Below are 14,578 nucleotides of genomic sequence, written 5' to 3'. Positions count from 1 at the left end.
CAACGTTGTGTTGTTGTGGTGTAGGACAACGTTGTGTTGTTGTGGTGTAGGACAACGTTGTGTTGTGGTGTAGGACAACGTTGTGTTGTGGTGGTGTAGGACAACGTTGTGTTGTTGTGGTGTAGGACAACGTTGTGTTGTTGTGGTGTAGGACAACGTTGTGTTGTTGTGGTGTAGGACAACGTTGTGTTGTGGTGTAGGACAACGTTGTGTTGTGGTGGTGTAGGACAACGTTGTGTTGTTGTGGTGTAGGACAACTTTGTGTTGTGGTGGTGTGGGACAACGTTGTGTTGTTGTGGTGTAGGACAACTTTATGTTGTTATATAGGACAAATTTGTGTTGTTATGGTGTAAGATAAATTTGCGTGTTTGTGGTGTAGAATAGATTTGTGTTGTGGTGGTGTAGGACAATTTTGTTTTGTTGGGATGTAGGACAAATTTGCGTTGTTGTGGTGTAGAAGAATTTTGCGTTGTTGTGGTGTAGAAGAATTTTGCGTTGTTGTGGTGTAGAAGAATTTTGCGTTGTTGTGGTGTAGGACAACCGTTTGTATTGTACAGTGTACGACAACTTAGTTTTGTGGTTGTACGACAGCTTGGTATTATACGATATCTGAATTTGTTTATAGGAGTCGAGTGAACTCGAGTCAGTCGAGCTGGATGGCAGAGGCTGTTAGGAAGAGGAAACCTCGATCTAGGGTAATACTACACTCACTCTTAAGAGTTAATGTTACCTGGAGTTCTTTTGTCACCTTTGAGTAAATAAGAAGTGACATATAATGTTACAGTTATCATAACAGCGTGCTAACTCAGATATAACGAGTGATGATAGTTGAGAACTACAAGGTAATCATCAGCTGATCTCGGACACGAATCGCACCAATTACGCACCTGTGTAAAGCTGTGGATATTCGCCTTTGTACTCTGCCAGATTATACCTTTGGGTTCACTTTACGGTGTGTTCGTCATTGGTACATCATTTCTTCAGTAGGCCATTAGAAAGGTTATGGCAATTTATATTTATATAATTTGAACTTAATAACAGGGCGCTGGGGAGAATTATCTGTGGGGCCACTAACATACTAGTATTCTCGACGAAGACAGAAAGCCGGCGGGTAGTCAAAGGTTCCCTATTTGTCCTAATAATTTTTTCAAGCGGGGTTTTAAAGTTCAACTGTTTTTTGGTATTTACGGCTTCGGCGGGTAGGTGGTTCCGTGGGTTTATAACCCCAATCGGTGAAAAAACATCTGTTCTCAGTTCTACATTGCGGTTAGTTGAGCTTAAAACTGTTGCTCCTTGTTTGTGTTACATCTGACTTTTTGAAGTTGTCTAGATCAACATCCTCCAGATTTTTTAGTAATTCAAAGGTTTCGATGAGATCCGACCTGTCATGCTTGGCTTGCAGTGTTATTAGCCCTGTGGCCCTCAACTGCCCCTGGCACAAGAGTCAACTTGGTTATTAATAATGTTTGTTGCCCGGTGTTGCACTTTCTCCAAAGCAGCTATGTCTTTCTGAAGATGAGGTCTGCATGCTTGGATACAATAATCCAGGTAAGGGTGAATAACTACCTTTTTTTCCTTAAAGTCAAAGATATGTTTGATTATTCCTAGGGTTTGGTTGGCTCTTTTTAATGCTGCACCAACCACTTGGGCTGGACGGTAGAGCGACGGTCTCGCTTCATGCAGGTTGGCGTTCAATCCCCGACCGTCGCAGTGGTTGGACACTATTCCTTTTCCCCCATCCCATCGCAAATCGTTATCTGACCCCCTTCCAAGTTCTATATAGTCGTAATGGCTTGGTGCTTTCCCCTGATAATTACCTTACCTTACCTTTCAGTGTATGATGGATTCTCACTCCAAGGCCATTTTCTTCATCAATCTGCTGCAAGTTAATGTTGTTAAATTGGTAATTGTGACATGGATTGTTATGTATCACATGCAAGGTCTTGTATTTTTTTATATTAAAAAGTATTTGCCAGTCTTCTGACCAATTGTGGAGTTCATGTTGATTGCTTGTAAAGCCTCAATATCGTTTCCACTTCCTACTTTACCATAATTATTTGTGTCTGCAAATTTGATAATGTGATTTGTAATATTCTCATCTATGTTATTGATGTATATGACAAAAATAGTTGACCCCAAATTGGATCCTTGCAGTACCCCACTCGCCACATTTCTCCAGTCAGATTCCTTCCCGTTTAGCCAACCCTTTGTTTTCATTGTTTTATCTATTCTAGTATTCTACCATTTATTCCATGTGCCTGTAATTTCTTTGCTAGTCTTTCATCATGTGGTATCTTATCAAAAGCTTTAGCAAAGTCTATCTTGCAGACGTTCTTTGTCTGAATAGCTGGTTACCATTTCCAAAAATGTGAGCAAGTTTGTAAGGTAGGATCTATTTTTAACAAACCTCTTTTGCATTGATTTTGCAAGATTGTTTATTGTGAGATGGTAAATGATTCCCTCCCTCAGGATTCTCTCCATGAGCTTGCAGATGTGTGATGTCAAACTGAACTGAAGTTTTCTGCCTAACTATTTCTGTTTTTATTTTTTACTATAGGGGTGACATTTGTATATTTCTAATCTAGGGGAACTATCCCTTTGTCCAGAGATTTTCTGAAAGAGTTTCAATTGTAGGTATAGTGCATCTGCCAGTTCCCTTATCACTTTGGATTGAATTCCGTCCGCACCTGGGGATTTTGAGTCTTTTTGTTTGGCAATGCTCTTCCTGATTGTGTCGCATGTTATGGGTATATTCCTTAATTTGTTCTCTTCACATCCTTCAGACATTTGTATGGGGGATGGGAGGTTATCGAAGATCGGCCGAGCAGATAGCACACTGGACTTGTGATCCTGTGGTCCCGGGTTCGATCCCAGGAGCCGGCGAAACAATGGGCAGAGTTTCTTTCACCCTATGCCCCTGTTACCTAGCAGTAAAATAGGTACCTGGGTGTTAGTCAGCTGTCACGGGCTGCTTCCTGGGGGTGGAGGCCTGGTCAAGGACCGGGCCGCGGGGACACTAAAGCCCCGAAATCATCTCAAGATAACCTCAAGATGTAAAGTATTCATTCAGAGTATTTGTTCCCCTTTTATCATCCATTATAACTTGGTTAGTCTCATCATTGTTTAGGGTCCTACCAATTCCTTTGTTTTAGTTTTACGTCTTATACTGGCACAGAATGAATTTGGATCTTTCTTTATGTTTTTGGCATGTTTTCTTTCGTAGTTTCTTTTTGTATGTGTAAGTGTAATTACCTAAGTGTAGTTACAGGATGAGAGCTATGCTCAGAGTGTCCCATCATCCCAGCACTCTGTCAAGTAACATTTTGAAACTACTGATGTTTGTGGCTTTCACCACCATCTCACCTAACTTGTTTCAACCGTCTATCTCTCTACCACTACACTGTTTGCAAAAATGAATTTTCTTACCCTATTATTAAATTCTACTCTATAAATTTTGTCGATTCCTATTACTATTTTGTTCGTAGTGATCATATCACCTCTTTTTCTTTTATCTTTTAGTTTGGCATATTTAATGCCTCTAACCTTTCCTCATAGGTCTTGTCTTTTAGTTCTGGGAGCCATTTAGTTGCATGTCTTGGCACCTTTTCCAGTTGATGTTCTTCTTAAGATATAGGCACCATTGTTCACAAAAGTCATGAAAAATTTCTCGAGTATTTCACCATCCGTGTAGTTAAAAGCAATTCTGAAATTGGAAAGCATAGCATAGGCTCCTTGCACAATATTCTTTATGTGGTCCTCAGGTGATAGTTTTCTATCTAGAACCACCTCTTTTATCAGAATTTGTTAAAGCTTTTACACATAATTTGTAGGTTACATGTGATCTGTTTTCTCCTAATCCACGTTCCATAACATGGCATTTATTCACATTAAATTCCATTTATCTTTTCTTTTATGTGGTGTTCGTATGTGGTGCTCCATGCACATATTTTATCCAGGTCTTCTTGAAGGGTATGACATTCATCAAGTTTCTTATCTTCCTTAGTATCTTAGCATCATCAGGAAACATGTTCATATAATTCTGTATTCCTTCTGGTAGGTCATTTATGTAGATATTGAACTTTACAGGTACAAGAACTGAACCCTGTGGTACTCCACTCATGACATTTCTCCAGTCTGATACATTGCTTATGATTACTACCCTCATTTTTCAGTCAGAACATTTTTCATCTATGTTAGAAGTCTCCCTGTCACTGCAGTGTATGTTCCAGCTTCCAGAACCTCTTAATTAAGTGGCTCTCTGTCAAAAGTCTTTTTCTAAGTCCAGATAAATGCAGTCAACCCAACCATCTCTTTCCTGTAAAATCTCTGTTGGTCTTATCATATTTTGAAACTAAGTAGATTTGTTACACAAGACCTTCCTGATTGAAAACTATACTGTCTGTCTGTCTGTCTGTTATAATATCATTTCTCTCTGGGTGTTCTACCCATTCGGTTTTAATTACTTTTTCTGATGTTTTGACTACAATGTTTGTCAACAATACTAGCATTAATGCATGAATGAATATGTACTGTTCTCATAGTTTTAATAATTTAACTAATTATGGAAATAATTTCTTTTAATATTTTATCTATATTTTTCCAGAAAGAGGTGTTTGAAAAGTGTCCTGAAACAAGAGTACAAGAGGAGGATGGCACTGAAAATCATTCTATGTTGGAATTGCTGGCAGAGTATGGGGAGATACCTCTACCACCATTAGAGACATTAGACGATGGGCATTCACATGACAATGGACATTCACAACCAGAGGAGGAGGCAGAGCACAAAGATCTGTCCTCACAGGAGATCAGTGACTATAAAATTGAAAGTGCAAAAGACAGTGAATCCTCACAAACATTCAAGAATGAAAATTCAGACGTTAATATTGGTGAGGACCATTGCTCAGTTAAGGAGAAAACAGAAGCAAAGGTGAAAGAAATCACAGGTTCCTCATCTTCAGACTTTTATAATCTACAGCAGAAACTACTTGAGATGGAACCATATTTTAAATTACAACAACAGCTGAAAGATCTTGCCATTGATGACACTATAATCCAGCAGCATAGGGAATTGTGTAATATTAATGTCCTTCCGTATAATCAAATTGGCTGTGAATATGTGCAGGATGTTGTGAATGAGACGAGTGTTGACAATAGTGGCGTTGTAGTGACAGGACAGTGTTCCATAAACAGTGACGCCTTAGCCAGTGCCCCCATATTTCACGATCCAAAAAGTTCTTTGGATATTCCTACAGAATCTGAGATAAGCACAGAGGCTCAAATTAGTGGTAGTGTTATAAAGCCCGGTGTCAAACTGAAAGTAACATTAACTGATGACTCTGCTGTTCAACCTATGACTGATGTTCAGATAAATGCTCTTTATCAAAATAATGAACTTGAGGAAAATGATAGTTATATTGCTCACTTCATTGAACAGGAGAGGAATACACCTCAGTTGGAGTTTTATGAACTTGTACTCGGGTATTTGCGTGCTAGAACAAGTCTGATAGGCAGCCAGAAGGAGGTGGTAACTATCCAAGAAGAATATAAGAAACAAAAAGGAAATGTGTGGATATTTGAAAAACGAACAACAACCGAGGAAGGAGAGTGTGAAGATGGTCGTCTTTTGACAGTCAAGCATGAATATGACGTGGCTTGCTTCAAAGAGGAAATATGTACACATGTATCTAAGCAGCTGAAGCAGACCAGAGAACTTCTCTCAGATTCTTATGCTCTCCATGCATATGAAGCAGAGATGTCCAAGTTGCAGGTGGAAAACTACATGCAAAAAATTTTAAGCGATTGTCCAGATTTTATGCAAATTCCAAAAAATGCAAAAATTGGTACCAGCAGTAGCAGGGAGCATAAGCCTCATTTACGTCCCCATGTTGATAAATTGTATATATGCATTAGTGTACTCTTTAGCTTTCAGCGACGGGGAGTGAAGGACCAGCAGTTCATACGAGATACAAGACAGTGGCTAACTGATCTGGTTGCTATACTACTTCGTGTTGCAACTCGTCATGACCATTTATTTGTTCTCAACCATATCTTAAGATGCCCAGCTGGAGTTGGTACTTGGGCTCCACCATATATTCAGGTACAGTACTTGTATAAAAAGTACAGTATTAAGAGAATGTTTAGTTCTATAAGACATTTAATATGCATGGCAAGCTTTAAGCAAATAATCTCCTTTAATAAAATTAAATTAATTCCTAAAGATCGGCTATGAATATTTTATAGGCAACGCTTGATACAACCTCACTTTATATTAGGGTAAGCACTTAGGCTATGGTTTGACATGAAAGAGGAAAAGAGCTTTTATAAAGACTTTATTAGACGCAGCAATCTAATTTTTTGAAGCATTAAGTAGACTAGAATGATAATGATAAGCAATAATGACTAGATTGTCAAGTGACCTAAATTATGCCACACAGATATTTGCCACCTCAGTGCCAGTTCTTAATCAGGTACTAAGTTGTTACATTATCCATATTTAAAGAAATCCCCGTGGTGTAGTGGTAAAACACTCACTCGGCACTTCGCAAGTGCTTTGGCCTGGGTTTGTATCCTGGCCGGGGAGGATTTACTGGGGTGCCAATCCTTAACTGTAGCCACTGTTCACCCAGCACTGAATTAATTTAACTTGTTAAATGATTTGGCGTGTTATATTCCGGGGATAATTAGAATTAAGGACTTGCCTGAAATGCTATGCATGCTAGTGGCTGAACAGGAATGTAAGAATTTTTGTATGTGTGTGTGTGTGTGTGTGTGTGTGTGTGTGTGTGTGTGTGTGTATATATATACAGTGGAACCTCTATTAACGAGTTTAATCCGTTCTGGCACCGAGCTCGTTACCTGGAAAACTCGTCTTTGGAAACAAATTTCCCCATTTAAAATAAAGGAAATAAATTTAATCCGTTCCACTCCCAAAAACATCCATACTTGTATGACATTTTTTAATGTCAATATAATACTGCACATGTAATTATAAATGTTTTGTTGTACTGTTTTAACATTTACTTTACCTTATGAAGAGTCGTTGCTGGCTTGAGGGAGACGATGGGGAGGTGGGAAGGAGGAGAGGGGTTATGGTGTGGAAGGAGAATCCACCTCTGAGTCAGGTGGGCTCTCTCTTCTTGGGATTTTCACCCCACTGGGACCGGGTTGTGGTTCACTATCACTGGCTCTTCTTTTCTCTACTTTCGGAAAGAACTTTTCTATTGACAATTGCTTTTGTCTTTGTTTTAGGATGTCCCTAAAACGAGACAGTAAATTGTCATTAAACATGTTCACACATCGGGTTGTCACTGCTTGATCAGGGTGATGTTTTTCTAAGAATGCGGTCACCTTTTCAAACATTCCTAGCACTTCCCTGATCTCACTTGAAGAGGCAGCAGCATCCTCCCGTACCTCCTCCTCCCCTGATGAGAACTCTTGTGCCTCCTCTTGATTAATCTCCTTCTGAAGTTCCAGGAGTTCCTCAGTGGTCAGTTCCTCACTGTGCTCCTCCACTAACTCCTGCACATCAGCAGCATCCAACTCCAGACCCAAAGTTTGCCCCAGAGCAACAATATCATCCACTAGATGCACTTCCGGGTCTTCCACAGGTGCAGATGCAGATGCAGGTGCAGGACCGAAACCTTCAAAGTCTCGCTCAGGGACACCCTCAGGCCACAGGTTACGCCAAGCAGAGTTAAGGGTCCTCCTTGTCACTCCTTCCCAGGCCTTATCGATCAAACGTAAGGCACCCAGGATATTAAAGTGGTTCTTCCAGAATTCTTTGAGGGTCAGCCCTGTATTGTCGGTCACATCAACACACCTCTCCAACAAGGCCTTCATGTAGAGTTTCTTAAAGTTTGCAATGACTTTCTGGTCCATAGGTTGGAGGAGTGGAGTGGTATTGGGAGGAAGGAACTTGATGGTGATGAACTGATTTTCAGGATACAATTCATCTCGCATCTGTGGAGGATGTGCAGGAGCATTATCAAGCACAAGCAAGGCCTTGAGTGGCAACTGTTTCTCTTCAAGATATTTCCTCACTGAGGGGCCAAAAACATCATTGATCCATTCAGTGAAGAATATCCGCGTGACCCAGGATTTCTTATTGGACCTCCACATCACATTCAGTCGCGCCTTATACACTTTACATGCCTTGAACACGCGTGGATTTTCTGAGTGGTAGACCAGCAGCGGCTTGACCTTGCAATCGCCACTTGCATTGGCGCAGAGGATGAGAGTAAGCCGATCCTTCATCGGTTTGTGGCCAGGCAAAGATTGTTCCTCCTGTGTGATGTAGGTCCTCTTCGTCATTTTCTTCCAAAACAGGCCAGTCTCGTCACAATTAAAAACTTGTTGGGGCAAGAACTCCTTTTCAGCAACAAATTCCTGGAACTCTGGTACAAATTTCTCAGCAGCAGCTTTATCAGAGCTGGCAGCCTCCCCATGTCGAACAACACTGTGGATACCGCTTCTCTTCCTAAATTTCTCAAACCATCCACGGCTTGCCTTAAATATCTCCTCCTCTTCAGACGACGCACCTGGTGTCTTCCTGACAAGGTCCACATACAACTTCTTGGCCTTTGCACAGACAAGAGCTTCAGAGACACTATCGCCATGCAATTGCCTTTCATTCATCCAGACTAGCAGTAGCTTTTCAACCTCTTCTAGGATTTGTGGACGTTTCTTGTTAACCTTGGTAACTCCTTTAGCCACCTCAAGCGTCTTAAATTGTTCCTTCCTCTTCAGAATGGTACAAATCGTTGATGAGGTCCTGCCATACTCCCTGACGAGATCAACCACACGCACACCACGCTCGTGCTTTGCTATTATTTCCTTCTTCACTTCAACAGTAATTGTTGCTTTCTTCCCCTTGCCAACACTGTCTTTAGCAACCAGCTTCTTTGGCGACATCGTGCGTTACAAATTGCAGTCACCAAACCACAAAAACACAGAGAAAAGCGCAAATAAATCCAGAGGGATGCTTGTCGTGTGAGATACAACAACAACACTGGCGTCGGAGGCGTCCGAGAATTTGCGAGAACCCGCGAGACGCTAGGAAGCGCCATGTGGTTTCACTCGTTAATAGAGACGAGCTCGTCAATAGAGACAAATTTGCTGCGAGTGGCTTGCTCGTTACTGGAAAAACTCGTTAATAGAGCCACTCGTTAATAGAGGTTCCACTGTATATATATATATATATATATATATATTATTAAATATGACCGAAAAAGTAAGATTAATAATTCTAACACAAATTTTCTCAATCTTTCGTACATTTCTTTTCACTGTTGGAGGTAAATCAAAAATCAATTCTCCAAAATTCATTTTTATTTCTAGTCTGACGCGACACGAGCGCGTTTCGTCACGTCAGACTAGAAATAAAAATGAATTTTGGAGAATTGATTTTTGACTTACCTCCAACAGTGAAAAGAAATGTACGAAAGATTGAGAAAATTCGTGTTAGAATTATTAATCTTACTTTTTCGGTCATATTTAATAATATATGTCTACAGGAAAGACTGCTACCAAAATATACTAATATATATATATACTGTATATATATATATACAGGCATACCTCAGAATACGATTTTAATCCGTTCCTGGAGACGCCTCGCCTTCCGAAAACTCGCATTCCGAAGTTAATTTCCCCATAAGAAATAAAGGGAAATGAATTAATCCGTTCCTGACTACCCCAAAAACCCCACATCAAACTAAATTTTTATACCTAATTCATCTAAATAAACCTACAAAAGTATGTTCCAGTTATTACTTACCTTACTGTCGAGTGCTGTAGGCGTATGGAAGATGGTGAGGAGGGGGGAGGAGGAGAGGAGTTAGTGTTTGGAAGGGGAGTCCCCTTCCATAATCACATCAGGCAGTGAGGACCTTTCTGGTGTGCTCTCCCTGGGACGTTTAACCTGAGTGCCACTAGGTCCTGGTTGAGGTTCACTGCTCGATTTCTTCACCAAATATTTGTCCATGAAAGCTTGCTTTTCCCTTCTTCGCAAGCTCTCTCTGTAGTAAGGCATCACAGTGTCATTGAAAAGATTAAGACAACGGCCTACTACAGTTTTGTCTGGGTGAGTGTGTTCAATAGTTGTTTGAATCTCTTCCCACATCTGACACACCTTCATTACTGCAGAAGGGACATTCGCTGGTGCTGTTGCCACCACCTCCTCCTCCACTGCAGAATCATTCGCTGCTGTGTTGGCTTCCTGTTCCTGTTGAAGGGCTAGGAGTTCTTCGGTGGTCAGTTCTTCGTTGTGTTCTTCCACCAACTCCTCCACATCATCACCATCCAATTCCAAGCCCATTTTCTGGCCTAGACTAACAATTTCCTCAACAATAGGCGCATCATTTATAGGCTCAAACCCCTCAAAGTCTAGTTCTCTCACACCTTCAGGCCACAATTTTCTCCAGCCAGAGATCAGGGTTCTTTGAGTCACTTCTTGCCAGGCTTTGTCAACGAGTTTTAAAGCACTAAAAATGTTAAAATGCTCTCTCCAGAACTCTTTGAGGGTGAGGTTTGTGGCTTCAGTCACTTCAAAACATTTCCGGAAAAGTGCCCTTTCATACAGTTTCTTAAAATTCGCTATGATTTTCTGGTCCATAGGCTGAATTAGAGGAGTGGTGTTAGGAGGAAGGAATTTAACTGTGAGGAATTTATTGCATTGAGGCATCAAATCATCTTCCAAGCCTGGAGGATGAGCAGGAGCATTGTCAAGGAGAAGCACGGCTCTGAGTGGCAATTGTTTCTCCTGCAGATATTTTTCTATGGCAGGGCACAGCACTTCATTCACCCACTCCGAAAAAATAAGCCTAGTCACCCATGCTTTTTTATTAGACTTCCACATCACAGACAAACGGGTTTTCTGCACATTATACTGTTTGAAAACCCTTGGATTTTCAGAATGATACACTAGCAAGGGTTTAATTTTTAAATCGCCACTCGCATTTGAACACAGCACAAGCGTAAACCTATCTTTCATAGGCTTGTGTCCAGGCAAGGATTTTTCCTCCTTGGTAATGTATGTCCTCTTAGGCATTCTTTTCCAAAACAGTCCTGTTTCGTCACAATTAAACACTTGTTGCGGTAGGTATCCCTCAGCCTCTGCAAACTCTTTAAATTCGTCAATAAATCGTCCAGCGGCTGGTTTGTCTGAGCTGGCTGCCTCCCCATGCCTTGTAACACTATGGATACCACTTCTCTTTCTAAATTTTTCAAACCAGCCCCTGCTTGCCTTAAACTCTTTCTTTTCTGCATCACTCGTTGCAGGGGTCTTCTTTAGAAGGTCTTCGTGCAACACCCTGGCTTTCTCAGAAATAATGGCCTCCGAAACACTATCACCCCTCAACTCCTTGTCGTGTATCCAAATTAATAACAACTTTTCCACTTCTTCAAGTATTTGTGGTCTTTGTGTCGTTAATGTTCTTACTCCTTTTGCCACATTAGCACTCATAATCTTATTTTTCTTCTTAAGTATAGTGCATATTGTTGATGTCGCTTTGTTGTACTGCCTACAAAGATCAACAACACGTGTACCGTTCTCATGCTTTCGAATGATCTCTTGTTTCTGCTCTATTGTCATCCTCACATGAGCTTTCTGGCCTTTATCCTTACCACTGGCTTTCTTGGGACTCATGGTGAGATATATAATAACAAATTGTATAGACAAATCACCAAAAATCCAACAAAACACTGAAAATTCACGACAAGAATTGATGTGGGGGTAGTCACTGCGCGCGAGACAATGGTGAACTGAGGGGCAGCGGGGCAGAGGGGCGACGATCGCCGAACGACCACGCGCTAGGTCGGCTGTACGCGTATCAACAAACTCGCGTTCAAACTCGACTCCCGAAGTAACCATCGCCTTCCGAGACAAATTTTTGGAGTAAATACACCTCGCCTTCCGAAAATCTCGCATACAGGGACAATCGCATTCCGAGGTACCACTGTATGTATATATATATATATATATATATATATATATATATATATATATATATATATATATATATATATGTCGTACCTAGTAGCCAGAACGCACTTCTGAGCCTACTATGCAAGGCCCGATTTGCCTAATAAGCCAAGTTTTCCTGAATTAATATATTTTCTCTAATTTTTTTCTTATGAAATGATAAAGCTACCCATTTCATTATGTATGAGGTCAATTTTATTTTATTGTAGTTAAAATTAACGTAGATATATGACCGAACCTAACCAACCCTACCTAACCTAACCTAACCTATCTTAATAGGTTGGGTTGGGTTAGGTAACCGAAAAAGGTAGGTTAGGTTAGGTTAGGTAGGTTAGGTCGTCGAAAAAACATTAATTCATGAAAACTTGGCTTATTAGGCAAATTGGGCCTTGCATAGTAGGCTGAGAAGTGCGTTCTGGCTACTAGGTACGACATATATATATATATATATATATATATATATATATATATATATATATATATATATATATATATATATATATATATATATATATATATATATAGATATATATATAGATATATAGATATATAGATATAATATATATATATATATATATATATATATATATATATATATATATATATATATATATATATATATATATATATATATATATATATATATAAATAAATAAATACATAAATTAAATAAAATAAAAAACTCGGTTACAGTTGTAACATCAATACAGTATTACAATACTGTATATATATTTCTCATCCCCCTTCTCAACGTTAGGATAAGGTCGTTATTCTTCGGACATTGGTGGTTTCGATAACTATTTCCAGTAACCAGAGATAAATACTTTAGTGCAAGAAAGAATAAAATTCATGCTTTTATGCGGGGTGAAATATTTTAGAGTAATGGTGATTAACCCCTTCACTGGGAAACTCGGTTAAAGTCTTCCATATCCGGCCAGTTGCTCATGACTAGTCAGTGGTGCCTAAAAATCACGTAGCACCCACCCTTTTGTCAATAAATACCATGAAAATACTTAAAACACTTTATTCCTATCCCCCCCCATCCCCATTACAGGTCCTTATCCTGACCCCTTCCAAGTGCTATATAGTCGTAATGGGTTGGCGCTTTTCCCTGACAATTCCCTCCCTCCTTCCCTAAAACACTTCATATACTGTATATATGCCAATGACATATTGAAACTGGAAAGGTATTTAATGTGAAACAAAATCAAATTAAACATTTGCTTTTCAATTGATGCTATCTGGCCATGGGATAAGTGATCATAAAAAAAAAAGTCTTTAAATAAAGTGAAATCATCAAAGAATGCTGACATGCATGCAGCCATGTTAAGCAGTATCATATCTTAATGTTCGGTGGTTCCCAAGGAGCGAAACACTGAACATTGTGGTGGTTAATACCATGAAACTATAGTATGCTATACTGGTTTCTGCCAGGGCAAATATCCAGTGCTTCTAAAGGGAACCACTTATCGTTCTTTTCAAGGTGTCAAACTCAGCAGGGTGGGACTGTAAGGCATCATGTCCTGTACCATTCCGAGACCGAGTAGCTATACAAAAGCTCTTGATTTATTAATTTTAGTACAGTATTATTAATCGGTAATCATTGCTGGGAAGTCCATTTAACACACTTTAACTTAGAGGAATCTACAGGAATAGTTGCATTATAATTAGTTATTATTAATGTACTATGTCTTAGCTTACAAACCATGAAATCACTAGAAGCATGTCTTAAAGAAATCACAACTTTGACATCACAAGAAATCTTAAATTCAACTTCTAACGTCTAAATAAAATATTAAGTATCAGTACAGTATTGGGTAATAAGGCAGCATCGGTAGTGGTCAAAATACTGGTGTTAATATACAGTACCTCAATGTTTAATTCACACTCGAGTGAAAATTTCCATGGAAGAACAGATGGTTGAGCACATTTCCATTCACCTGATGCTCTGTTCACCTTGCAGTAAATAGTTTCCCTTGAGTTAGGAAACTGTTATTTTGGGTTGCATCCTAGGAAAGGTTAGTAGTTGGCCTAGGAGTATCTTAAAAACGCTAATGAGCTTCCCATCCCTGACAATGGAAAACTGTTGAAATCATTAGTAGGAATACTAATTTAAGGTACTGTATGTTATCATAGTAGCTGCCAAGGCTACTATGGTTGAGCAACCATATGCAGGCGATGAGTCACAATAACGTGGCTAAAGTATGTTGACCAGACCACACACTAGAAAGTGAAGGGACGACAACATTTCGGTCCATCCTGGACCATTCTCAAGTCGATTGTGAAAGCAACCACTGTATGATCCTGGATAGACTCTCTTCCAATTAACCTCATTTAGTGGCTATTCACATGGAAGTAGTCAAATAATGAAGCTCCTATAATATACTTTAAGCATGTGAAAGGCTTCTGTGCAAAATTATTCTACTACTCCCATGCTCTCTTTCCTCCCTGTACTTAGTGTGCTTATATAAAAGTGGTATGCACGTGGGGTGAATGGGTCCATGAAGGGTTCTACAAGGGTTCTTTAATCTTTTTAGAATTAATGCCACATGTTTTGCTCCTGGATTGCCATGATACTGTTAAAGTTCATGTATTGCT

The 14,578-nt window shown here is 39.7% G+C and overlaps 1 protein-coding gene across 3 annotated transcripts in view; it reads left to right on the top strand.

Annotated features, from left to right (window-relative positions):
* The first annotated feature begins 635 nt into the window (after positions 1 to 635).
* Epg5 (ectopic P-granules autophagy protein 5) overlaps positions 636 to 14,578 on the top strand; it is an 88,519-nt gene continuing 74,576 nt past the window's right edge. For 2 of the 3 annotated variants that reach the window (XM_045747393.2, XM_045747394.2), the window contains exons 1-2: positions 636 to 695; positions 4,604 to 6,097. In XM_045747393.2, coding sequence (XP_045603349.2) covers positions 657 to 695; positions 4,604 to 6,097 — 1,533 coding nt within the window. In that variant the 5' untranslated portion in view covers positions 636 to 656. Of the gene's footprint in view, positions 696 to 1,500; positions 1,549 to 4,603; positions 6,098 to 14,578 lie in introns of those variants that run through there. The other variant, XM_069313644.1, reaches the window with a different exon arrangement.

The sequence above is a fragment of the Procambarus clarkii genome, chromosome 7 (assembly GCF_040958095.1).
Source record: "Procambarus clarkii isolate CNS0578487 chromosome 7, FALCON_Pclarkii_2.0, whole genome shotgun sequence".
Taxonomy (NCBI): domain Eukaryota; kingdom Metazoa; phylum Arthropoda; class Malacostraca; order Decapoda; family Cambaridae; genus Procambarus; species Procambarus clarkii.
Note: the sequence above shows the minus strand (reverse complement) of the source record. Positions and strands in the feature narration are given on the sequence as shown.